This window comes from Mixophyes fleayi, chromosome 1 (assembly GCF_038048845.1).
Source record: "Mixophyes fleayi isolate aMixFle1 chromosome 1, aMixFle1.hap1, whole genome shotgun sequence".
Classification (NCBI taxonomy): domain Eukaryota; kingdom Metazoa; phylum Chordata; class Amphibia; order Anura; family Limnodynastidae; genus Mixophyes; species Mixophyes fleayi.
Genome location: NC_134402.1, coordinates 332338325 through 332366017, shown reverse-complemented (window position 1 = coordinate 332366017; position 27693 = coordinate 332338325). Strand labels below are relative to the sequence as shown.

At 38.6% G+C, this 27693-nt stretch overlaps 1 protein-coding gene across 3 annotated transcripts in view; it reads left to right on the top strand.

The window, feature by feature from the left end:
• TTC28 (tetratricopeptide repeat domain 28) overlaps nucleotides 1-27693 on the top strand; it is a 479060-nt gene that overhangs the window by 202035 nt on the left and 249332 nt on the right. For all 3 annotated transcript variants that reach the window (XM_075214617.1, XM_075214609.1, XM_075214626.1), the window contains one exon: nucleotides 21002-21149. In XM_075214617.1, the coding sequence (XP_075070718.1) occupies nucleotides 21002-21149 (148 nt within the window). The remainder of the gene's footprint in view (nucleotides 1-21001; nucleotides 21150-27693) is intronic.

Genomic DNA, 27693 nt, shown 5'->3' with positions numbered 1-27693 from the left:
ATAATAACATTGCATCCGAAGGTTAATAATTACAATACTATCATTGTTGTTATTATTTCTATTGTAAACCAAATTAGTGTAAGTCACCAATGCTGCTTCCACTTGAACCGATGTTTCATATCTCTTGCTGCTTGATGGAAGTCAGTGAATAACAAATCATCATGTCATCCAGGCAGTGGGAGATTTGTAAACAGCTACTGTGACGACTATAACTCACCAGCACCACTTCATGCCCAAGTTCCCTTAGAAGGTTCCGACTGTAGCTAAGAAACCGACAACTGCTTTTAAGCATATTTGCCTTTTTGGGGAGTCTCCCGGACTCCTGGGAGAGCAGGCCTCTCTCCTGGATCCCAGACACTTCACTATTAAAGGGGGCAAGGGGGGGATATGGTGGCGACACATCACCATAGCCCCACTCCCCATTACACAAAGCAGCAAATGAGCACATTGCAATGCAGGCGGAGGGCCCGCAGTAACAAAACCAGGCTCCCTCCCACACTTGCCACCCGGACACTTTTTAAGTCTTGTGGTAATTTATTCCTTGACCTGAGCCAGACAGTGTTTCAAGAGGAAGCAGCATTCCACTGGCGAGTTACAGTGGCTCCCATACAATTAACAAGTACCCTAAATTCTATTTCAATAAAAATCTATCTGGATATAAGAATGAAATTAATGTTCAAATCTTGACATTCTCTAGGTTAAATGCTAGGATAGAATATGGTAACTCTGGTTATTTCTATAGCATCAAACACATACATAGTATGACAGCATGCTTTGTGGAACCTGTATAGAATGTACCCTGGTTGTACACAGAGGTTTAGCGAAGAAAAATGTTTGCTTAAGAAAGAATGTATGAAATGCATGTTATTTGGCATGTAAATGCTTTGATTTACATAGGTTCACAGTCAGCTGGGAAGAATCATAAATTATGTAAAACATAAGCTCAAAGGGAGATCTTAGAAACTACAAAATAGCAAAGCATTAAGAATAATGTGTAAAATATTTGCAGCCATGTTTTTCATGACATTCCTAAGAATGTGATTAAGGAAGAGCCAATCCTTTTGTTGGAACTTATGAAACTAGCTAACACATGTACAGGTATATGATCTTTTACCCGTAATGCACAGGTACAGGAATATGATCTTTTACCCCTAATGCACAGGTTTAGGATCTTTTACCCGTAATGCACAGGTACAGGAATAGGATCTTTTACCCCTAATGCACAGGTTTAGGATCTTTTACCCGTAATGCACAGGTACAGGAATAGGATCTTTTACCCCTAATGCACAGGTACAGGTATAGGATCTTATACCCCTAATGCACAGCTACAGGTATAGGATCTTTTACCCCTATTGCACAGGTACGGGTATCGGATATATTACCCCTAATGCACAGGTACAGGTATAGGATCTTTTACCCCTATTGCACAGGTACGGGTATCGGATATATTACCCCTAATGCACAGGTACAGGTATAGGATCTTTTACCCCTAATGCACAGGTACGGGTATAGGATATATTACCCCTAATGCACAGGTACAGGTATAGGATCTTTTACCTCTAATGCACAGGTACAGGTATAGGATATATTACACCTAATGCACAGGTACGGGTATAGGATATATTACCCCTAATGCACAGGTACAGGTATAGGATCTTTTACCCCTAATGCACAGGTACAGGTGTAGGATTTTTACCCCTAATGCACAGGTACAGGTATAGGATCTTTTACCCCTAATGCACAGGTACGGGTATCGAATATATTACCCCTAATGCACAGGTACAGGTATAGGATCTTTTACCCCTAATGCACAGGTACGGGTATAGGATATATTACCCCTAATGCACAGGTACAGGTATAGGATCTTTTACCTCTAATGCACAGGTACAGGTATAGGATATATTACACCTAATGCACAGGTACGGGTATAGGATATATTACCCCTAATGCACAGGTACAGGTATAGGATCTTTTACCCCTAATGCACAGGTACAGGTGTAGGATTTTTACCCCTAATGCACAGGTACAGGTATAGGATCTTTTACCCCTAATGCACAGGTACAGGTGTAGGATCTTTTACCCCTAATGCACAGGTACAGGTATAGGATCTTTTACCCCTAATGCACAGGTACAGGTATAGGATCTTTTACCCCTAATGCACAGGTACAGGTGTAGGATCTTTTACCCCTAATGCACAGGTACAGGTGTAGGATCTTTTACCCCTAATGCACAGGTACAGGTATAGGATCTTTTACCCCTAATGCACAGGTACAGGTGTAGGATTTTTACCCCTAATGCACAGGTACAGGTATAGGATCTTTTACCCCTAATGCACAGGTACAGGTGTAGGATCTTTTACCCCTAATGCACAGGTACAGGTATAGGATCTTTTACCCCTAATGCACAGGTACAGGTATAGGATCTTTTACCCCTAATGCACAGGTACAGGTGTAGGATCTTTTACCCCTAATGCACAGGTACAGGTATAGGATCTTTTACCCCACAGGTGCAGGTGTAGGATCTTTTACCCCTAATGCACAGGTACAGGTATAGGATCTTATACCCCTAATGCACAGGTACAGGTGTAGGATTTTTACCCCTAATGCACAGGTACAGGTATAGGATCTTTTAACCCTAATGCACAGGTACAGGTGTAGGATCTTTTACCCCTAATGCACAGGTACAGGTATAGGATCTTTTACCCCTAATGCACAGGTACAGGTATAGGATCTTTTACCCCTAATGCACAGGTACAGGTGTAGGATCTTTTACCCCTAATGCACAGGTACAGGTATAGGATCTTTTACCCCACAGGTACAGGTGTAGGATCTTTTACCCCTAATGCACAGGTACAGGTATAGGATCTTATACCCCTAATGCACAGGTACAGGTGTAGGATTTTTACCCCTAATGCACAGGTACAGGTATAGGATCTTTTACCCCTAATGCACAGGTACAGGTGTAGGATCTTTTACCCCTAATGCACAGGTACAGGTATAGGATCTTTTACCCCTAATGCACAGGTACAGGTATAGGATCTTTTACCCCTAATGCACAGGTACAGGTGTAGGATCTTTTACCCCTAATGCACAGGTACAGGTATAGGATCTTTTACCCCACAGGTACAGGTGTAGGATCTTTTACCCCTAATGCACAGGTACAGGTATAGGATCTTATACCCCTAATGCACAGGTACAGGTGTAGGATTTTTACCCCTAATGCACAGGTACAGGTATAGGATCTTTTACTTCTAATTTTCTGTAATTTGGAGATCAATGCCTGAAATTGTATTAAACACAATTTAATGCTTTCCCTTTCTTTCTTCACATTCTCCTTGGTATGCCCTTCCATATTACATTGTTAAGCTGTGTTCCTCACAGTTGCTATAGGAAAAAGCAGTTATTTGTCCCAACAATTTAAAAGGCAAAATAGGACCCTTCCATGGTCTTTCTAAACCATGCCAAGATCTGACCAAAGCCACAGGCAGGCCCAACCTAATCTCAACCACATTGTCACAAAGACGCCGCTCTCGGAGTCCTGGAATCCAGGCCAAAGTAGGGATTGTTGAGCAGTAAATTTGAGCATGATATTATCACCAAGCAGTAACAATCATATGCTGTATTCTTTCTGGATTCACAGATTGTCTTAATACTGTGACTCTGAATAAAACAGCTTATACATGTATGCTAGTTAATGTATATTTAGCTTGCCATGAAGTGAAACTCTTCTGCCCCTTAAATTCATTCAGGCTGCTGAAATACACTCATTGCTCCTTAGAGTCACAGGTGGCCACTGCTACACTGTAGTCTGTGACTACAGCAGGACAGTACTGTATCTTTGTCTTGTAAGACCTAATAGTAAAATAAGAGTTAGGTGACAGTTGCAAATATTTTAAAAATAGCTTGAAGAGACACTTTGCTGCTGCTCCGGTACACCTAATCCCGTCACCCATAATACTGTCCTGACTAACCCAAGAGTATGACAACCTCCGGCACATTTATTGCATTTTATTTGTTTGCTCATAACATGCTTTTTGCACTTTAAATATTCTTCTTTAATAAATGTTAGGAATACATGGAAAAATTGAATTTTATTGTGCAGTAGGTTCATTTAGTGAAAAATAGGGACTTTTCCAGGGACATAAAATCCAGGGACAAATATTTAAAACCTGGCACTGTACCTGGAAGATAATGATAATTGGCCACTATTGATCCATTAAACCCCAGAAGTAAAAACAACTAGAGCTCATTAACTAATTTGATACATTTTACCCTCCAGTCAGCTAGTACTAATAAATACAATGAGAAAAGCTATAATTTTATATAATCCATTTAACTCTTTACCCCATTAGGGCCTAATTGTTGCCAAAAGTAGATGACCTCCATTCATGTGAATTGATCTAATCTGGGTTTAGTGTGTATCTTTTTGTGTTCTCTAGAGCCCATGATCATCCACATACCTGGTAACTATGTGTGAATAGATGTTAAATGACACAGCACTGTCTATAGTGTTTATTCTCTTTACAAGCCAAAGGAACCGTCGTTTGAAAAGAAGCTGCCCAATTGTTTTGTATTGTGGGAAATCCTCTATTCAGTACGAATGGTACACTAGCTGCATAGATATGGGAAATAACCATCTGTCACAGCTGCAGGTACTGGTGCAAGGAAGCGGGAATAGAGCTCCATTAATTAAATCCATTAATTACCTGATGGCAGTTTCCAGAGGGAGGAGCCTAATGAAATCACTATGCATATGTTAATCTGTATTCTGAGATCTTACAGTTCTGTACAAGCGATTTTTGGATGATCTTGTGTTATCTGTAGGTTGTATCTCGAAAGTTATTTGTAGATTGTATCTGAGGTAATTTCTAGATTTCATCTATGTGCTAAATATCCAAACTTGTAATCTGTGACAGTAAACATTGCTTTAAAATAACAGGTGTAAAACTAAGGCCCAATTTAGAATGTTACTGGAAAAAGAAATCTAATGATTATAAACAAGTATGTTCTAGCATAATAGTCTATTCTGAAATCCTGAGGATTATTTATATTGAGAGCTGAGGAAAAAAAGTTTTGTGACCCATCTGTAAGGCTTTTTGTAAATATTTATTGCAGTAATTGAAATCCTATTAGTACCAAATTATTGTGTGGATCTTTGGATTCAGCTTTATTTATTATTTATGAGAACATAGCAGAACGAATAGTCAAATAGCATTTTAGTTCCAAAATGCTCCAGTCAGAAGTTGACATCACAGTCTGAGAAGGAAGCAGCTGTGTGCAGGGTCTCTGTAAAGTACGGGAGAAAGTTTAGGCAGATGGAGTTGACTTGTCAGTAAATATTAAACAAGATAAATGTCAGCAGGGTGATTTGCAGTAATAGTTGTCTAGTGATTCAGGCCATGAAACGTGCAATCCATCCTAGGACCAATGTGCTTTATGCCATGACATATCATGTCCTTGATTTATGTCTGCTTTGCCCAAAGCGGATGCCTATCCATATGTTATGGAAGCTTTATTTGATGTCTTCTGACAGTCGTGACACCTTTTCTGTCTGATGCCACTGAATTGCGGCCACAGTGGTGCACAGTTCAGAACTTCCCGATAGACACCTTTGTTCTAAATGGTACACGCAAAAAAGGGTCATCAAAGTAATAGACTGAGGATCTCCATGCCACTAATTTGTGCCATATATCCAGGTATGATTCCCCCTCCCCATTGCATCTTGAAATCTTTCTCTATCACCAAAGTACTAAAATGTTTACTGTAGGACCAAACCTGTTTGTGTCATATGCTGAGAATGTAGAAACATTAAACAGGAGAACTCCTTTTTAATGTTTCCCTCTACTGAGTAGTTCATTAAATAGTCCTTTCCCCAAGACATCAGTTTCAGGTGAATTAACTTTGATCTTACAATGTGTCTCTATTACTGAGTTAAATTGGTAGGGAGACATTTTTCTGGAGACCAAAATGCACTGAGGCCTATGCGAAAGGGTCACTCACTGTGACTCCTGCATTTAAGACTAATGTGTCTGTGTTAATTGATTACTGATTAGTGAGCTAAACGAGCAAAGGGGAGATGTGTTGGAGCCAGAAGATGTGATGAAGTGTTCTAAAGTTGAGCTAAATATAAAAAAAGGAAAAAAAACAACAAAACACATTATAGCACAATGGAAAGCAATAAATGAGTAATGTGTACTGACAAGTCACAATCAACCTTTGCTGACTGAACTGCTGTCAAAGAAAACTCTATGATAATGGCAGTGGTTGCTTTGATTGTCCATATATATATATATTTTTTTAAAGTGTGGTGTTAAAGAAAAAGGTGTGGCATGCTAGCTTTGAGGACTGGTCACAGCCATATTGGAGTGTGTGACCAGAAATGTCGGTTAGTGACCTGAATAGATCAGGAGCTGTCTTTCTTGTACAGATTTTTGATAGTGGAATGTTGGAAGGGCATGAGGACAGCTTATTTATATTAACACTACAATGACAAGGAAAGTTAAATGGTTGATTCCCCGTTTTGAACTTTAATCTATTCACCAGATGTGGAACAAAGCAGAAATGCACTTTAAACACCTCAAAATGGACTTGTAATACACCTATACGGAGCACAACACATTCTCATGAATGTTCTGTGCTGCACAGGATGGAACATGGTTACATCTTGTAACTGTAAATTCCAATCTGAGGTGTTTCTACTGTGCATTTCTGCACTATTCAGGACCAGGTGAAGAGTAGAGATGCTTGAAAATTTTGAACCGGTTCGAAATGCAATCTAATTGCACATGTTGGATGACCCTGGCCATGTTCACTATACAATTATCTATGCCCTCGGATTCTAAAACGCAGTTCAGAATTTGCCGTTAGTGTTGGCTGATTGCTGGTTTGTGTTCATGGTTTGTGTTATTATTAGTGTTTCTACTTTTTTAAAAGATGATCAAAATAATATTTTTAATTAATATAAAAGTATTTTAACATTTTTTTTTAAACCAAACTGTTCAATCAGTTTGCCAAATTGGTTAGAGAATTGAGCAATGGCCAGTTGGGGCATCTCCACTGAGGAAAATGGAGCACAGGTGCAATGCAGGTAAATCGGCATTCGGTAAAGTATATTGGGCAAGGTTGCACAGAACAGTAGGGTTTTAATGCCTTTAAGGGTGGAACATGTCTCTTTTGATTATTACATTTGTTAATTTAAAACTTTAATTCATGCAGTCATCATCTCCCACATTGATTATTGCAATTCCTTCCTTTCTGGTCTTCTCAAAATCAGACTCAAACCCCTACAATCTATTTTGAATGCAGCAGCTAGCTGCAAATCGTTCTTTCTCTGCTGAGCCACTATTTCAGTCTGTACATTGGTTGCATGTTTTTCAACGAATCCAATGTAAAATTCTTCTACTAACATACAAGGCCATTTACAAAATTGCACCAACATACATCTCCTCACTTGTCTCAAAATATCTCCCAACTTGACACCTCCGTTCTGCACAAGATCTGAGTCTCTCATCCACTCTCATCACATCCTACCATTCTTGGTTACAGGACTTTTTTCGTGCTGCACCCATTCTGTGATATTCCCTTCCTTGCACAATAAGACTTTCCTCTGGTCTGCAAACTTTCAAGTGTTCTCTGAAAACCCACCTCTTCAGGCAAGCTAATAATATTCATCAGCCACCCTCTTAATCTCCCTAGGTTACCCTATAACCACCCTCTACACAGCTAACACAAGACAACAACCCTCTGGCCAACATAGTTGTGTGACTGAGCATAGAGCCCACTAAATACTTTGTAACCTTTGCATTCCAGCTGGACAAATATTCAGTATGATGTAGCACTTACCCTTCTGTATCAAACCTTTGTCCCATAGATTGTAAGCTTGCGAGCAGGGCCCTCTTACCTCTCTATCTGTATGTATTACCCAGTATTGTTTTACTACTGTTTGTCCCAATTGTAAAGCGCTACGGAATCTTCTAGTGCAATATAAATAAATGCTGATGATACAAATAAATTTATATGCCTTCATCTACTTGAAATTATACAGTTCTAACTCCTGAAACATTAGCCCATTATTTACCAAGAGGCTGTTTATTTTCATTGAATTGCTCTAGGTTTTTGGTTGGGGAAGTTTTTTTTATAAGAAAGTGATCTGTACAGTACTTTTTCCATTATACGCTTTGTGCCTTTGTTGCCAAATATGGGACATCCAGCACAGTTGAAAGGAAAGAGACTCAAATTTCTTGGTCTCATTAAGAATGCATCAAGCAGAAACTGGATTTCCTATTTTGGTATTTATGCAGGAGACTAGAGTAAAGCAAGTTTACAGAAGTATAAACAGTTATGTGACGGGGGATTCACATATAGAACATTCTTAATACTTATTTTTTATTTGCCCATATGCACATAGACATTTATACCTACGCTTTAACACAAAGTTAGTTTCAATATTTTTTTTTTTCTTGAAAGGGGTTTCGGTAAAAAAACAGGATCTGAGCGAAAACACTGTAACCAACACAGAAAGAGCAAGATATTTATAGACATGTTGCACGTGTTTTGAATTAAAATGAATTCATTTTCCTTGTAATCACATTTCTCATCTCCCTGTCCGCATTCCATAAATCCCACAGCAAGAAGTTTTTTGGCCTGGCTATACCAGGTTAAAACTTTAAAAGAGTTGAAGTGGAAATTGGGAAGGGGGTGGACACTTAAGACCTAATTGGTTGACATATATATATTTGAAAATAGCATTTGTTTTGTTATCTCTGTTTTTTATACAACTTTTACGTGCACAAGTAAATGGGATAATGTTTATTTTTGTGTACACGTTTTATTTAATGGTGATGTATTCATCAGGCATGAAATGTACTACATAGAATTTAACACAATCTGTTCTACTACAACTAGTTCAAACCAAGCACAGTAGCTAACCGTTCTATTCTAAAGAAAAATATTTATTATTTTACATTTATGTAAATTAATGGAGTTAATTTACTTGGGTTCTCACCTGCCAAACCTTTTTCATTAGTTTCAGCAGTTATTTTTGTCTGCGGTGGTAGTTGACATAAAGATGTACTATTACTAATGGGGTAATTATGTTTCCAAAACATTTTTTATCCACTGTATAACTGTAATGTTGTCTATCCAGTTTTATTGTCTCAATATAGAAATGTGTTTAATAAATATTCTATAACACCTGGATGTATACTCAGTATATATTTTATTCATCCATTGATATCCTTAGTGTATTTTAATCTATCCAGCAATATTTCCAGTTTATTGTTATTGATATGTTCAATTGATTGATTGTAATTACACCCATTCAATGCATTTTCTCCGTACTGTGATAACCCCAATATATTGTCATCCATCATGTGACTTCCACAGTATATTTACATCCACTTACACCAATGATCAGCAACCTTCAGGGGCCACATGGGCAGCTCTCTAACCATCAGTGGAGTCTCATATAACCTTTAATTTCAGTAGTAAGTAAAATAAATCTAATTTAAGACACTTATCTGTAGTAACATATCAGCAGTCTGACAATAAAGCAGAAAGGAGCCACAGTATAGGTTGCCTCTTGCACTGATTTACATCCATCCAGTCACTCATACTGTCAATCTAGGCCAGTGGTTCCCAAACTTTTTCAGTTTGCGGCACCCTTAGAGTCTCCATAATTTTTTCAAGGCACCCCTCCAAAATAATTACTGAGCAGTCCTGTTTTAGTAGTTGGGTCAAAATAATGTAATAAGTATTTAGGTCAGGACAGAAATACTTAGTAAGTTGTTTGCATAAATAATATACATAAATTCAAGGGAAAAGAATATTTTTTTTATATTTTTTTCAATTAAATTTCTGTCAAAGAATCATTTACAGCTAATATTAAGAGGAATAAGATCAAACTAAATAAAACAGCAACATGTAAAAAAATCATCACACTATACCCCTTCACCTTTACACTGTGCCCCTTAACCACACACTCTGTGCCCCTCTTCATCCACACACACTGTCTGCTCCTCTTCATCCACACACACTGTCTGCCCCTCTTCGTCCTCACACTGTCTACCCCTCTTCGTCCTCACACTGTCTACCCCTCTTCGTCCTCACACTGTCTGCCCCTCTTCGTCTTCACACTGTCTGCCCCTCTTCATCCTCACTGTCTGCCCCTCTTCATCCTCACTGTCTGCCCCTCTTCATCCTCACTGTCTTCCCCTCCTCATCCACATACTGTCTTCCCCTCTTCATCCACATAATGTCTTCCCCTCTTCATCCACACACACTGTGCCCCTCTTCATTCACACACACTGTCTGCCCCTCTTCATCCTCACTGTCTGCCCCTCTTCATCCTCACAGTCTGCCCCTCTTCATCCCCTCTTCATCCTCACAGTCTGCCCCTCTTCATCCCCTCTTCATCCTCACAGTCTGCCCCTCTTCATCCACACTGTCTGCCCCTCTTCATCCACACTGTCTGCCCCTCTTCATCCACACTGTCTGCCCCTCTTCATCCACACACTGTCTGCACCTCTTCATCCTCACTCTGCCCCCTCCTTCATTCTTTTGCCCCTCCATTACTGTTTCCTTTCACCTTCCCCTCCCTCCGTTTCTTTACTTACCATACTTGGCCTTCTTTCTTCTATTTCTTCTGTATTCTCTTATATCTTTTTACCAATACGGCGGCACCCGGGACCCAGCATCTTCCTCTCTCCTGCCACTTCTCACTGAATGTCGGGCGTGACGTCATCACGCCCGACATTCAGTGAGAAGCGAGGAGGGAGGAGAATGCTGGGTCCCGGGCGCCGCCGGATTGGTATGTTGTTGTTTTTTTTTGGCCCCTGGCGCACACTTTGGGAACCGCTGCTCTATGCATTGACAATAATCCCATTGCCCATTGTCTGCTTGGTGCTAAGAAAAGGCAGAATATTGCAGACCAATTTCATAAAACCGGCAAATTACAATATATAATCTGTACACAATTAATTTATTGCATTTGCTTTATAATAATATATTGCGGCTATAGATTGGTCACCATTATCTTTGGACATCTGCTGTTTATTGTGGGCCCAAAAGGAGAACACATAGGGCCTGAGTCATTAAGGAGAGCAAAGTATAAAAAAAGGAGTAACTGTATTCTTCTTGTATTCTTCCTGTTGTTTCCTCTTTAAATAAAGAGTTTTTTTTAAAAAAGGGAGTAACTTTGCACCTGAGCAAAAACCATGTAACATTGAAGGGGGAGGTAAATATAAAATGTGGGGACAGATTTATAGTTTAGATAGGGCATGTCCTAGATCAGCTTTATATTTTCAGTTTAATAATAAAGCTATCAAGTATTTGTGTGCTAGATGAAAAGACAGTCTGTACTTAACTTTTGTACAAAATAATAAACTAATTTGCACCCCTTGCATTGTAACAAGGTTTGTCCCAGAGAACATTCACTCCTTTTTTTGCCTTACTCTCTTAAATGACTCAGGCTCATTGTGTTCTTTAAATTAGGTCAACCCATTATTCATGCTCATCTATTTTAAATTATTATTATTATTATTATTATTATTATTATTATTATTACAGAGGAAAAGCTACAAGAAAGTACATTGTATAGCAGTACAATACAGTAAACAAATAACATTACAACTCTCAACACAGCGACTGGGGTGCAAGGGGTATATTCAGCGCAGGCTGAAACCTGTGCCATTAACCTGGGTGATATTGGTTTATTATTTAATGTACTTAGTTTGTACCGTCTGACATTCTTAATACACATATAAGTAAAAGTAAGAACCTTTGGAACATACAATAGTAATATTTTATATGAGATGTATATTTTGTCACATTGTGGATAATAGATTTTATACATGTGACAGAGGGAAGGTTATAATAACACAAGACATTGAATAGGAGTCTTGCATGGATCATATAAATGTAAGGCACTGCAGTACAACATACACTTTTAACGGTTCTGAAGCATCAGCAAAATCCTTTGATGTAGCCATTTTGGTCACTGTATGATAAATATTCAATTACTCTCAGGCTTTCCTTTAATACAGAACACAAACATGTGAACGCACCCACAAGCTTATCTTTTGAAAGTGTAATAGGCTTTGGTGGCTCCAAATTCTGCCCTCAAGGCACAAATAGAAAACATACAGGATAGAAAAAAATAGTGTTTATTTTTAGGTTTACCCATTGATCTATTTAAACCGTAGTGGTTGCATATTACAGCACAGAATGACGCAGATTCACGGGTTTGTTATTTGTTTTTGAGAGTAGACCATGATCAGATTACAGCGTGCTCGGTGACGGCATCTTTTATAATCAACCCCACAGGCTGGCTGCCGCTGCTCTTTTTAGAAGAAAAATGTTTCCTCGCATAACTGTGGTTTCAGTGAGGATTTAAACACTAATACGTCACAGGCTGTGTCCTTGACTGTGACTTTGAAGCAGACAATCAAAATTCCGGAGCTGTTTGTGTTGTTCCCATGACGTGTATTGAGAAGCAACCAATGTTTTGACATCTATGGTTGCCAGCATAAATCTTCATACCAGGGGCATCCCGAAAGCATTTAAGCAAGAGCTAGACCATGAAATACCATATTGATACTGAATGGTGTAAAGAAGAAATGAAAGAAAGAGTACTGTATTGTGTAGCCTTTCTGTGATACGTTGCTCATATAACACTGCCATATTTTTGTGAACATCCTTTCCATATTCCTGTTCTCTCACTCGGATCAATAAATGAACTGCCCAGCTAGCGGCAGTGTGCGCTAGTACTCTTTTTTTCCCTTCGCTTTGAGGGTTGTATATATATATATATATATATATATATATATATATATATATATCCCCCCAAAAAGTTTAAGCTCAAAGGTGCTTCAAAGTGCAGAAATGTGCAGAAAGTGATAGTCAAAAGCATTTCATTTATACTCAGTATACAGGATGGCAACTCCCAACACTCGGCACCTATCTGCAAGTGTCGCCCTATTGAACAAAACACAAAAAAGTAGGGGCGTCAGACATTAGTGCATTAAACGTAACAGTGCATTAAATGTAAAATACAATGATTATATTCCACATGTGTGCAAATTCCCGTACCAGATATCCAAATAATAAGAGCTTGGTATATGTGCTATTAGATCTTCTCTAGGTACCGTCTGTGGTGGAGGCAGGCAAGTTTAGAGATATCCCTTACAGTCTAATCTTTCTAAAATATATTTTATTATAATATATATTATTATAATATTTATTATTTTTTGACAAAAGTGGATTTATACTTTAACATGAACCTGTTACTCTTTAGTTAGTTACCGGTTAATTTTTCTACTTCACTGGAAGTTTCTCTCTACAGCCATTAGCATTCTTTGAAGTGAGGAAGACAATCAGATTTCACTTTCTAACAGTTTACAGGAAAAATGGATTTTCTCATTGTAGCTGAAAGAAATGTCAAGATAATCAGAAATTATTATTTCGATTTTTCATATGTTTAACACACAGTCCATTAAATACATTTTTATAAATCTTTATGTGATGTTTTAACCTTTTGTAGCTTTTTTTTCTTGTATGACAGGCCAACTTCCATGCAGTTAACAAAAATTTACCAAGTGAAATGATATTTTGTCTTTCCCTTCCCTCTGGGATCTTCTGTAGTGTGCTCCCCCTTAGGTGTCTTACCGGTCCCACATGGAGATGTTTAGGCAGCCACTTGGTGTGCTCCAAGTTAAAATGTGGAAACCCCCAGCTGTTACAGGCCAGATATTGGCCTTGATTATAGCAGTTCTGGAACAGACATCTTGTTGACTGTTTTTCACCCCTTTCAAGGAGGAACCCAATAAAACTTTGATAGCTGACTGGGATTATGTGAGATTTACATAGTCCTTGGGGTCCCAGCAGTGCTATATCAATGAATGAAAAAGTAGAATACCTATATTGATATTTTGTTTAGTAGGCTCATGAATACCTTATAAAAAACAAGATTAGTGGCTCAGATGTGATCAACGTTTTCATAGTAGATACAGGTTTGGAGGTCATATTAATGGAGTTGATAAGAAACACGGAATCTCCGTTGTTGAAACACTTATCAGAACTGTCAATCACCATCATGTTTCATTATAGAGAATATACATGAATTTTAACAATTGACAAAGTTTACAGCAACTATTGGCTCCCCTACATCAGTGGGAAACAAATGAGGTACTGCCCATCTGGCAGAAGAACATAGGTGTAATAATTCCTTCAACTACTGATAGTATTTAAATATGGGTGTGAGCTTACCAAATTCATGCATGGGATCAAACAGTTCAAACCTGAATGTAGGTGTCTTTCTATGAAGTCTCCAATGGTACTCCATGGAATACTACATACAAAGTTAGTATCAAAGGAACTCTATTAGAACACGTGTAGAGAAACAGCATTTATATATAAATGGAAGGGCAATAAAATGATATTACCAAGCTATAAAAATATATATATATATAGAAGACTTAATATTTATCCTCACTATTTAACCAAGATTAATTTAGAGCTCCTAAATAATTGATCCAAAACCTCAATAAATGATTATATTGATCTCCAGCCCTTGGTTCCTTATATATTATGTATAAGCCATAAACCTTCATAGCAGTTGTACAGAATGATACTGTAAAATCTTCAGCAGCTGTGCACCTCCCAGCTGTCCAGATTTAGGCCACTCGCAGGAAGTTAGGAGGTGTGTTAGTAGGTGTACAACTACACTGCCATGTGTTGCTATAATTGTAGAATGTTGTGTACTAATGCGATCCCTTCATGGTCGTACTGTACAATCTATGGAACATTTTAAAAAAAGCAAATGATTAATTAATTAAATAAATAAATAAATGACATAGTGCAATATATAAAAGAGTTTAAAGAACAACTTTTAGCCTGTCAAGGGGTAAAAAAAAATATTTCGGGCATAACTACTAACTACCCTTAATACATTTACTATCATAAGTTGTTTATAGAAAGGCTTTACATTCACCAATTAATCAAATAAATCTAGCAGCTCTGCTTTACTGATGAAAGACCATCATCTCTTCTAATGCTTCAATTAATCTGATTGTTTTCTATGTCAGTGTTCTATTTAGATGCGTAGGTGTATTGCTCAATATAACTCACCTGTTGTGAGGCTGCTTCTCCCTTGTCTTGTTGTTATGTCCAGAGGGGTCTGTGCAAGATTAGTGTGTGGGTCCCTCCCTGAGTGCGATATTGGAGGCATGGCCCCACTAACCTAAATAAAGGGAATGACAGATATCCCTATGTTATCTCTATCTCGCCATTGCACAGTCACTAACGCATTTCACAGAAATCCCTCCTTTCAGAGACGTTTGTTCTAGTCCACCCCTTGCAGTTCCCTCCTTGTACAGACCCCACAATGCACAGAATCTCCCCAGGACAGAAACCTTGCATTGCAGCACAGAGATACCCCACCCCTACCTTCATTCAGCTCTGGTCACATAGTGCTATGAGAGTCATTGTTATCATAAAAACACTCTAAGCGAACAATGAATTGCATATATTGCCTGCTGCCCCACCTGCAACAATGAAAAGGTCCATCAGTGGGGTGATAGTGGTGGTGGCAGGTTTGAAAAAGACATCATTTGGGTTCACAGGTCAGGTATCCTGGCTCTATGTGCCTGGCCACTATTGCGAGTCCTGCAAATTATTGGAATGCCACTGCATATATCCAATAAAAACCATGCAGAAGGAAGAATAGTCTGCAGAACATTATGCGGGGTCTGGAACACAAAGCCACCCTGATGTGTTGGCTGAAGGGAGGGGAAAAATGAATTGTGGCCCTGCAGGACACAGCTCTGTGTACAGCGTGAGCAGCTCGGGGCCCCATTGTGTCATGGGTCCGTGTGTACTGCACTCCTTGCACCCACTATAGATACTACACTACTTGTGACCTATTAAAACTTGTGCCTTTGATATAACCTCATTATTAAAATCTAGCATTCATAACATCAAGTTATTTGTGAATTTATTCAAATTTTTGCAAATAACTTTAAGACTACACATTTGTAGAGGTTTTTATTGAAACTAGGATGATAATGTTCTGATAAAGTTATTTTTTATTAACTGATGTAGTGTTCTGCTGACTACCCCTTGAGTCTTCATAGAAAGACACCTAATTTATTCTTTGTTTTAGCCACTGACATCTGAAAGCAGAACAAAAAGGGTCAGTTTTGTCTTTATCTCACTGACTTGTAAATGTCTCCTTAGATCATTCCGCCCTTCCATCCTAGAACTTGGACTTTGCTGCAAGCGGATGAAATACTTTACTGCAAACGGCAAATAACAGCTTATTTGCCTATGGCGTGCAATAGGATATCATTAGTTTGATGTTGCACCATGACAGTTCAATATGGCAAATGCCACCACGTGTGTCAAAGGTGAAACAGCACATCACTTTTCATTAGCTGCAATATTTAATTTGCGTCCATCTGTTTAGCCATAGCAAATTCTGTTCTCTTTGTTTATATTACAAAGCAGGACAAATTTAATGTATTTGCCTGATTTCTCACGGCTGTTGCTTGGCTGGCTGCGGAGCTCTACAATAGTAATGGCAGTTAATGGAATAAATTCAAATTCTGTCCAATTAATTAGAAGTTGCCCTTCAATCACCATTTGCTAATGGAAAGCAAATTAGATATTTATGTTCACAAATTTGCCTTGTCACCCCTGATTTTAACTAATGTCCTGGGTTTTTTTTGTTTTGTTTAAGAACATGGTGCTGGTTTCTTGAAAAACAGGGTAAGATAATGATAACAGATATCTACTATAGTAGAAGCTGTCTTTTATATTTAATAGGCATGAAGTTCTCGCTGTATTAACAGGTCACTTTAAACTTCGATGTTTTGTAATGGAGAAGAATGTTTAATAATATGTGTTAATTAACTTGGAACTGTACACTGGACACTATTAATAAAGACATAACATCCTGGCAAAAGTGAATGTTGCAAGATATCTCTTTAGTATAGATTTGAACACTTTTGTGTCCCGCAATTGATTGCCTTTCCTATTTAAAGACAAGTCATCTAATTTTTTTCCCCATTCTACTTAGCTAATAAAATAATTGAGAGCTTGAAACTCCATGGGGGGAATTCAATTCCCTTCGTTGCTCTTTAGAACAACGCGGTGTGCGCACCATTATCGTTAGTGCGGTAAATTCAATAACAATTTTTGAATCCCCCCACATGTTGGATAAAGTATTAGAAGATTTTCCAATTTAACATAGTGATTTTTGCCCATATTCATTGTCACCATTGGGCTCTTATGTAATAGCTAGCTTACCACCCAATCCAGCCAAATCCATATTTGTTAGTATGCCCATGGTTTAGCCGAATATGGTTGGTAAACAGGCTGCTCCGATAACAGTTGATCCAACTGGGGCGGTTACCTCATAGCAAGTAAGTATAGTGCTGAAATATGGATGAACTAGGCAGGGGGTCCTATTTTTTTAGCCAGTTATCACCACACAGTATAATAACATAAAGTTAATTTTAAGGGGAGCAACCTCATAGTATTAGGAAACCTCTAACCGCAGCTGCAAATTTAGAGATGCAGCCAAGGGACTCCGAAGCAGCGTGCAGTGCCTGGAATAAGAGGTTGTCCCAGTGTAGGGTATTAGCCCTGCAGTCAGGGTTTTCCAAATCCTTTACAAATACAAAAGCAATCAGGAAATTATTGTTTGCAGTATGAGTCATTATAGGATAACTTGTCTACATTATTAGGTTGATTCCTCTAATCTCCGTCTTTAGCTGAATGAGATGAAGGATCAATACAACAGTGGTGCAGAGCTTCTCAGTCTGAGTATCAATAGAGTTATGTCATGTCTTTAAGCTGTACGATTTCTATTGTAACAAATGCTATATCATATGTCAGATATGGTTTGGATTATGTTTGGACAAATGCATAAAGCTAAGGATAATGGAAGCATTGTGCAGAGTACAATTAGTAAGTCATAATTGCTGAATGTTTGCACCATAATACACTCTGGTTCATACGTTACACTGGAGCCCTCAGGGTATCAGATGTGATAACAATCTCCTCCACTAGCTCTATCTTCCATGGAAAAGAAACACTTGTTGTTGTTACTAACAGCCAAGATGGCAGCCAATAGAATGCCCTTTGGATGCTGAATAAATCCCCCGTTCCACAACACAGCTTGGACGAGGCAATTTACTTAATGGCATCTGCTACGTGCCACCTCACTTGCATTGTCGGCGGCCTTAGCGTTTTAGGGTCCCATTCATACCATATAAAGCAGGTCACTTTTGTGCCCTTTTTTGGACATAAAAATGCATTTTATTGCTTGAAACATATAGATTTAGAATACAAAATTAATGTTCATATATGTATAAACTCCTGTAAATAATATCTCTATAAATAATAGTTCTAATGACGTCACTTAAGTGTTCATTAGAACATATGTTTTATAAGGAATAACAATCCTGTACTATTAGTTAGTACTGAGTTGAGAAATCAGCTTTGATTTCTATGGCATGTATAAAACCACTTGACCTTGTGCGTTTTAAATGCTCATGGAATCCTTGTGGACTTCTAATATATGTGAGTAGGAACACATTGTACCCCCTGTTCTGCTGATAAAGATGTATTTAGTTCAGATAGATTGTCATTGTATTGCAGCACTGAATATACACTAGAATAGCATATTATCTATAGTCTCACAATTTCTCATTGGGAGTTATGTGACGTTTATTGATGTGACTATTTAAAATGCCAATTGTATTATGATCATATTCACTATTCATGTCATGTTGGTTTAATATCTTGTTATGTTTGTAAGACTGTTGCCCTGATTGGATGCTCCCGCACAGTAGCTAAGTATTCCTGGAAATTGTATTCAGACATTGTCATATTCCATCTCCATTACTGTTTGATTGTTTTTTATCCATTTTTAAATGTTGGGTGCCGGTACTAATTTAGGGTATATTTACTAGAAATGCCTAAGGCAATGTGACCTCTATATATGACCCTGTCTCTCCCTCTCTTTGTGTACTTTCCAGGGCAAGTATATGCAGGAGTTTCTGCATTATGTTTGGTATGTTTTCCATTTATGTGATTTAAAACGGGTGCATCCGGCTATTTATATTGTTGTTCATAAGCAATATGTAATGGCTCACACCACACTATTAAGCAGGATAGTCTCAGCTTACATGCTGGAGTATAAGTGGACCAGACAGTGAAGATAATTGGCAGACTGGCGCTTTAGGGTCCCCTTAGGGCTGAGATTGATAACCATTTCTATCCTACATGTTGGTATTTATTTGTCCATTATTTTACCTTATTTTATATTATATTATATTTTATTTTAAATAAAAGATGGAAAATCTAAGCTTTATTCACATTGATTGCAAAGTGACAAATTAGATGAATAAATAAAGTATTACCCTGGGCATCATTCCAGTTATTTTACTTCTTGTTTATTGTACTGGTGTGTTCTACATGTCCTTACTGTACGGTGAATAGATTTTTGATCAAAGAGTGTGTGCTGGCAGAGAGACAGACAGACAGTATTAAACGTATCATTTCGACATGGCAGAAAATGAGCACAATGGTTTAACTTTGGCAGTATAGAAGATATTAAATAAATCTTAAAGGACAGAGTAATTAAGGACTGGGAGACTTTTTTGATGTCACTCAATACAATTCCATGAAAGGGCGATAGTGTCAAATGAATCTGCCACTGTTCTTTTGATAACAAAGCTGTTCTGTGTAGGTGACGGTAAGGTTCCTGATAAGATAAAAATATAGTAACTGACCTGGAATCTGGCTGAATGTATGTACATTTATAGATTGAAGGTGGGACTGATAAATGGGAAATTTAAGTGGGGTATCTGTCTATGTATATATTATATTCGTATTAGGTGACAATAGGGCCGAATTGTGGGACTTTAACAAGATATATGTTTAGTTGACCTTATAAGAAAAAGTCAAGATATGGTCAGATATTGCACATCTAGTTCACCAAATGGATAAACATTATGGGGAGAAATCATTTATGTATATCGCGAGAGATGTTTTGGACAACATACTTTTTGTGCTACTCTGAGTGATATGGCATTAAGTTTACTAAATGTTTTTTTAGTGTACATTTACAGCAAATAAGGATCAGTTTCCTTTTTAAGTGAATCGCATCATGATATTTTGTTGATTAAGCATTTTCGTAGCTCTTGTGCAATGGGTGGATAAGGCATATCTAAACTGATAATAGAATAGTGATAAGTTCTAGATTTAATGTAATTTTATATGTGATATTAAAGTATGTGATATTATTATAATTTTAGCTAGCTCGAGGCTGAAGCCTGTGGTCACACCAGGAGCCAACTTAATATTAGTAAAGCAGGAAAAGTCGCTGTAATTTTCTGATAAATCTCAAAACTGTTCCTCAAGCACTCTTATATTTTATTATATTGTACAATTAGGCAAAACAATGTATGTGTCTAAACCTAACATAATAGTAATGCATGTCTAGAAAAGGTTCTCCTTACAATCTGTTGCAGGAGTTATAGTATAGTGTGTTCTCAATACAGAATATATATATATATATATATATATATATATATATATATATATATATATATATATATATACACACACACACATTTTATTTAATTTGCTCCACAAATGTGGCAAGAGTATTATTGTTTTAGATTAGACCATTAGAATGATTGCATTACTAAACTCTGTTTATTACTTATTAAGCTTTACTTATAAGCATTGTCAATCAGTAGACTGTACATTATTCCATGTGTTCCCAATTTACACTGATGAAATCTCAGATTCTAAGCAGGAGTTTATACATGTTATAATAACATTTGTATATAATAAGCAATAAATCAGTATATAATGTACAGCTGATATAAATATATGTTATTGTATATTATATATATCATTGTGTGTATGTATATTAAAGTGATTGTTGTACCTTCACCACTGATAAAATCTGTACTGTATCTGTTCTTCCCTAGGCATACTTCAGACAGGGTGTTGCCCTTCAGTATCTTGGTCGCCATGCAGATGCCCTGGCAGCATTTGCGTCCGGGTTGGCTCAGGACCCCAAGAGTTTACAACTATTGCTTGGCATGGTGGAAGCAGCAATGAAATCGCCTATGAGAGGTGAGTATTAATGGCTGTCACTGATAGAGTTCTCAACCTATTTCATGTCATAACACACCTACAGGAATAATAATAATAATAATAAACTGATTATCTGATTCAAACAAACAGTGGTCAATGCCCATTCTCCTGAATGTTTCAGTGCTGGGAGCAACTCCAGCTACTAGGCATGCAGGCAAATGTAGTTTTTCTACTGAGTGCTGTAGACCACGTGCTGTGACTTCTCTGGTGATAGGCCGGTCTCAAAGCGTAGTGTAGCTGTACACAACCCAGACCTTGCTGCCTAGTACATGTTTTAAATCTGTAAAGATGTTGCAGGGGCTGTGGTGATCAGTAGAAACCTCTTGTGAAAAGGTATTTACCCGGTTTAAAATTCTACAATAAACAGAATCATTACACTCGTTTTAGGTGCTTCACAAAGTATTTCTAAGGTGACTGTAGTTCTTATTTATGAGGTATGCTGTTCATTTATGAAATGTGGTTATCGAATAATTCCACCAGCTTTTGTACTCTGCTTTCAGAACTATCATTTCACACATTTTTTTTCATACCAAAAGCAAAAGTGAGAAAAGTAACATTTTTTTTTCCAGTTGAACCAAGATAAAAGAAAGGCAGTTGGGAAGTCTCCAAACCCTAAACGAAAGAAGCCAATGGGCCATGAGATCAAATAAGATAGAAATAGCTGTCTGCAAGTTGGATTTATGGCACTGCATCTCTGACTGTATCTGTGCTATTAAAACGGCAATTCAGTATGCATAGTGTGCCACAAGGGTGACTAAGCAGTGATTTATCTTAAACCACAATTCCGAGAGATAGAATGAAATCTTCATTCTCTAACAATTAGCTTAAAAGCATGTGACATACAGCATGTGACTATTTCTGCTCTAAGAAAACTTTTAACTATAATCTTACTGACTGCCCTGAGTACTCTACATACCCTACATCTCAGATGTCATTGACCCATCTCTTGCGCTGATGAGACCTAGTAAGACTGAAACAGTTGCAAGTTGGACGTACGATTCAGCTGCCGATAACTGATGCCTGTCTATTCCCACCATGCATGGAGTGGGAAATATGTACAGAAATGTCATCTGTATTATTCCAAGCACATTCTATGTAGCTCGCAGGTCATATATTGTAAGGAGAGGCTCAATACAATGCATTTTATATTTGGCATTTATAGATAACTAGACTCCTCGTCTTGAGTGTTTAATTCTTTGGACATTTAATGGATTTCAGTTCTCAGGCCTAAATGCTTTGGATTCTCATAAATCTTTGAGACCGAGTTTGCTATGACAGCTCATCAGAATGCAAACAGTTGATTTGTGCCTGCATTAACTTTTTATACTTAATCAACTTTGACATTTTTTGTTCATTTATTTATTTTGTTTCCATGTTCACCTCATCCTAATTTTTATTTACCATTTATCATGTCTGCCAGGGTATATGTGCATCGGGTTACAAATGATTGCAGTCTGGCAATTGTTGGAAATGTAATGATGTATAGTACGTCACCCATGTAGCACTGGTGGGGCTGTAACAATGTGCCATTCACTGGAAGCAAGTAGGGACATGACCAAGCTGAACGACATGTAGATGTTTCTTTGAACTCTGGAATAGTTTTACCGATGTGTTTCTGGTTGATTTAGGTGCAGGGCCAGGGATGTCACAGTAACTAAAATGATTGAAGTCAAAGACTATTGATTAGGACACTGCTCTAAAGATGTGGGAGGATCATCTGCTGCCTGTAATGGAGTCTGGAGGTAATACTTTTGTGACAGGTGGGGGCTTACTTTGACACCCTGTCATTTATCCCACTTCTGCCACCAGTTATGAACTGTGACCAGATGGGCTTACTCTGCCACCTGGTCTTTTCTCTCTTAACAGTTTATTTATGGGTTTTACCACTTGTCTTGGGTTCCCTCTTCCCATCAGTAGCGTGCCATTATTAACCTCTCCTACTTGTGTTACTTGGCCACCAGACAGAATGCAAATGTCAACTGCGCTCTAGTTGAGAGTAGACACTGCCATCACCAGGCTCATTTACCAAGACCTGGAACCGCTTACTTCTGGGTGTCGTATATGGCTGCTGCAACACTTCTTGGTGGTGATCGTGCCCTTGTTCCTACACACCGCTTATTTTGGACCAGGAGTGCTGGCTTCAACACAATTGGGGAACGGATTAGAGTTTACCCCTTATTTGTAAGTAGCAGTAATACAGCAGGCAATAGGCAACATTAAGGGTCTTGAAAGCAGAATGGTTTGTATTTCTCTTACATACAGTCTGTGGTACTAATGACTCTTCCAAGTACAATGTTTACCTACTCTACCCGGGCTCTGCTGCCTCTTTTTATAGCGTTTATACACATAGGAAGGCAGAGTAGGTAGTCCAGCCCCCTCTTCACATTGGCCCAACTAACTCTGGACTGGGAAATTTCATTTTTACATCTCTCACACAAAATGATTCCAGGAAACTAGCTACAGGAAACAATGCATTTTTTTAAATTGAATTTAAAACAATTTACAGTAATCTGTCATTTCCCTAACACAGACACATAGGATACAAAGGAGGATGACCTCCTGCTGACAAAAGTAACATTGGTCTCAGACCAAATGCGTAATTAACATGGGATTTTCTGTTTTCGTCAAGTCACCCAAAAAGTCTCTCTCACAACAATACCTGGGACAAAAAATATACATATACAATAATATCAGGTAGGCAGCACCAATACGAAAAATACATTTATAGAATAAGTTATTTCTTTTTAATTCCATGTGGAGAAAGGTGGTTCCAGCCACAAGTTTAGCTGCAGTAGTATATCAGTTAACTGAACATTTTACCTTCATGTTTTCTATCTGAAAATTCCAACTTTGGGGTTTAGTGGTCCTTTAAATTTCTTGACCACTTCGGGGAATAAAAAGTGCAGTGTTTGCTACTGCTTAGTCAATTTGAAGGTTTATATTTAGAAATGTTATTTTTGAGTCATTTGTGGAAACTCACAGCTATACTTCTCTAGTACTATTTAACATGTTGATTTGAGAGATAAGTTTGAAGCAAGTTCATCTGAAATCCAATTATAACAATTGTGTTTAAAGTAGCCTGATTCACACAAGACATTTGTTACTTATAATTATTATACCTGACAGTTCAGTAACTATCTTCCTGGACACGCTAACCTGCATGGGAACACCAAGGCAGGATCTGTTCACCTGCAAATTGAAACACACATGGAAATCTGGGCTAGTGTGGTTGAGCGTGTTCGCAACATTTAGCTGGGTTAAGGCACCTTTGCTACTGTCCCGGTTGCTCTAGCCTGGGCATGGGATTCTACAGGTGTCCACCACAGAAATGTATCCCACACTGACACCTCACTTTCATGGGTGAGAGGGCAAGATGGAAGCTTTGCAACACAGGTCCTTATTACCTGGGATCGCAGCCACTATCCTTGATCATAGTTCTTCTATACTGCTACACCAGCCAATAAAACACGCAGAAGAAATCCATCGACAATCAGCTAACTACTAATACCAGTAGATTGTACCACCCACATTTGTCAAAACAAAGCACAATAAACCTAACAACAACTATACAGTCACTATAGCACAACTAGTCGTAGTGTACTACTCTAACTGAACCTGAAACCCCGCAGAATAATTGGTACACAATGCAATGCAATCACAATGTAATAAAATACGGTGCAGTCAAAACAATATAATGCAGGCAAGCAGTGAAAAACAATTATCAAGGTTTACTCACCTCAATCAACCTTTAATAGGGGCCTGACTAGTAAATTGCCTTGCCCTGATTTCACTGTGGCCCCAGGCTTTAGCCTAAACAACTGCGATCAAAAAAATTAGTATATCCTAAGGGACGCTAAGAGCCACGGGCCTTGTGCCCAACTAACTGCTCTATAGGCCTACAGCCCTAACATGTTCCCAGGGGCCTTGTGCCCAAATGTGAATAAAGATATGTGTGCCTGTGAAAGTGCTGCCCCTTACCTGTCTCTGGCAGCTTTCAATATTAGTAGGGAGGAGCCGTGATTATGGGCTCTTTGCCTTTCCCTGCTGTCTTCTGAGGATCAGTGCCATCTTCTTTCTTGATCCTGGAGTTTTCTTGCTTGCCTCCCCGGTCGCTTCAGTCCTCAATGCAGATATTCTGTCTTCTGTCTTGATTCCAACGCCGCTGCAGCTCCAGCTGTCTGTCGCTGTCTTCTTATTTTTGTTTCCGGAGCTTCTCTCTGGTGTCTCTCCGTGGACAGATCCCTATCCCGCTTGTAATGGCTAAATATAAGCCGTTGTGAGGGGGCAGGGCCATGACGTGGAAAGCTCCAATTAGCTTGCTACGGGACACAGAAATTCAAAATGGCTTCAACGAGCTTCAGTTGGCTTTCCACAGTGACCACTTGTGACAGGATGGACCGCCTATGCCATCCTGTCTGTTGTTGCTGGGAACCGTCTGGGCTTACTTTGCCACCGTTCCCTTTCTTTATCCCAATTGCGCCCTTGCCGTAGTAGGAGGGGCTTACAATGCTGCCACCACTGGACTCCTTAACGGCATCCAGAACCGTGTTCCTTCTGGGTAACTGTCACTGCCAGAGTACCCTCTTGCACCTGGGCTGGTACCCCTGACCTCTTGCCTTCAGATCAGGGTTGCTGTGGATGGATCCTACCTGGCCTATCACACTGGCCAGAGCTGCAGGTAGCGGGCAAAGCTTTGGTACTGGAATGCTGGGTCCACCTCAGAACAACCGGAGAACGGATTAGATTTGGGTCTTATCTGTTGGTCACAGGAATTTAACAGGGTAATTAGTCGTCAAAGCAGGTTCTTGATGCAAAAGTTGGTTTATTAGCTCAAGTAGTCCTAACAAGGACAGTTCACACGTCAGTCTGTGGTACTAGCGATGTTTCCAGAAGTATAGATGGTACAATAATAATACATTTCAGAACAAACCTTTGCTGTTTTATACAGTTTTGGACACAGCCTAGCAGGGGGTAAGCCAGCCCCCTGAACTCTTTGCTGGCCCCAAGATGTCTGAGTTATTTTTAGTAGCAGGATGCATTATGTTTCCCAAAACATGGATTTAAATGCAATTTATACTAAGCAAACTTTACACTTATCTGTGATATCCTACATCACGTGCTGTTTACAATGTTCAGGCAGGTTCTAACACACTGGACAAAAGGCCATTCAGGAACACCAGTAACAACCTCCTGTGGTGCATTTAGATTAAAAAGAACATGTTGGTTACACACATAAATAGACTTATTTTGCCTTCATGAGTACTTCCTCTCGAAGCTACACAACAGACTTCCTCAACAAATGCTTATTGCATCGGAAGTCAAAACCTCAGAAATTAATGCATTTCCTATACAAAGTGCCACACGATATAGTAAAATCAATACACTGCAATGATATAAATAAGCGCCCTGCGCCATTTCCTTTAGAGAAATTTATAGCATAAGTTATTTATAAGGGATCCAGCCACACCACTGATTGGACCAAAGCGAATCAAAAGATTCCTACCTGCTCTCAAAAGTCCAGGTGAGTCCGTCTGCAGCGCTGGGCCTTCTTCACAACTCGGACACATTACAAAGTAATATACTTTTTCTCAATATATCTCTAATTCGCACAGCTGATATTTTCTGATTGAGCTCAACAAACATTGTACATTGGTAACAACAAGCATCCGCACGCAGTTATTCTTCTTTTCTTTTTCTTTTTTTTCTTTTTTAATAACTATTACTTTTCAAGGTATGGACTCAGGCTCATTTGAAAATAAAACATAAAAAGGAATGGAAAGGCAAGTGTTATAAGACAGAAATCTCAAGGGTTCATCCTGAGACAGTTCTTGCCACGAATTGTTCTCATAATAAAGGCAAGTGAAAACAGAACCTGCTGTACACTGTTAATCACTTGTAAAGTATATTAGAGCAATAAATCCTAAAGCATAAACTGGAATAGCAGCAGCTTAATGCCTTCAAGGTCATAATAATAAAGGAAAATCAGGACCTAAACTGAATTCAATTATATATTGATCTGGAGATGAATCAGTTTGAAAATCTCCCTATGATTATCAATAGAGGACCTGATTCATCTTTGAATGCAATGTGAACACAACTTGCTCTTAAAAAAGTTGGACGTAACGTGCACACATGTTGGACGTAACTTGCACGCTTAAAAAAGTTGGACGTAACTTGCACACATGTACGCCCGTATTCTAACACAAGTGGATCTCAGGAAATATTTTCATTCAATATGGGCAAAAATACGCACTGGCTACATGTTACTCATACCTCCCAATGGTACCGATTTCAGTGGGACAGTCCCGATATTAGGGCTCTGTCCTGCTCTCTTGTGGGTGGGAACGTTGGGGTGAAGGGAGATGTCTAATGGTTAGCCTAGTGCATTACAGTGCTAGGAAGACTTTTGTGGGCATGCCTACGCCTCCTGTCTCGTTGCCGAGGACTGACATGTTGGGAGGTAGGTGTTACTTGCCGCATGCAGACAGAACAGACTGCAGAATAAGCACATGCATATGTGCAT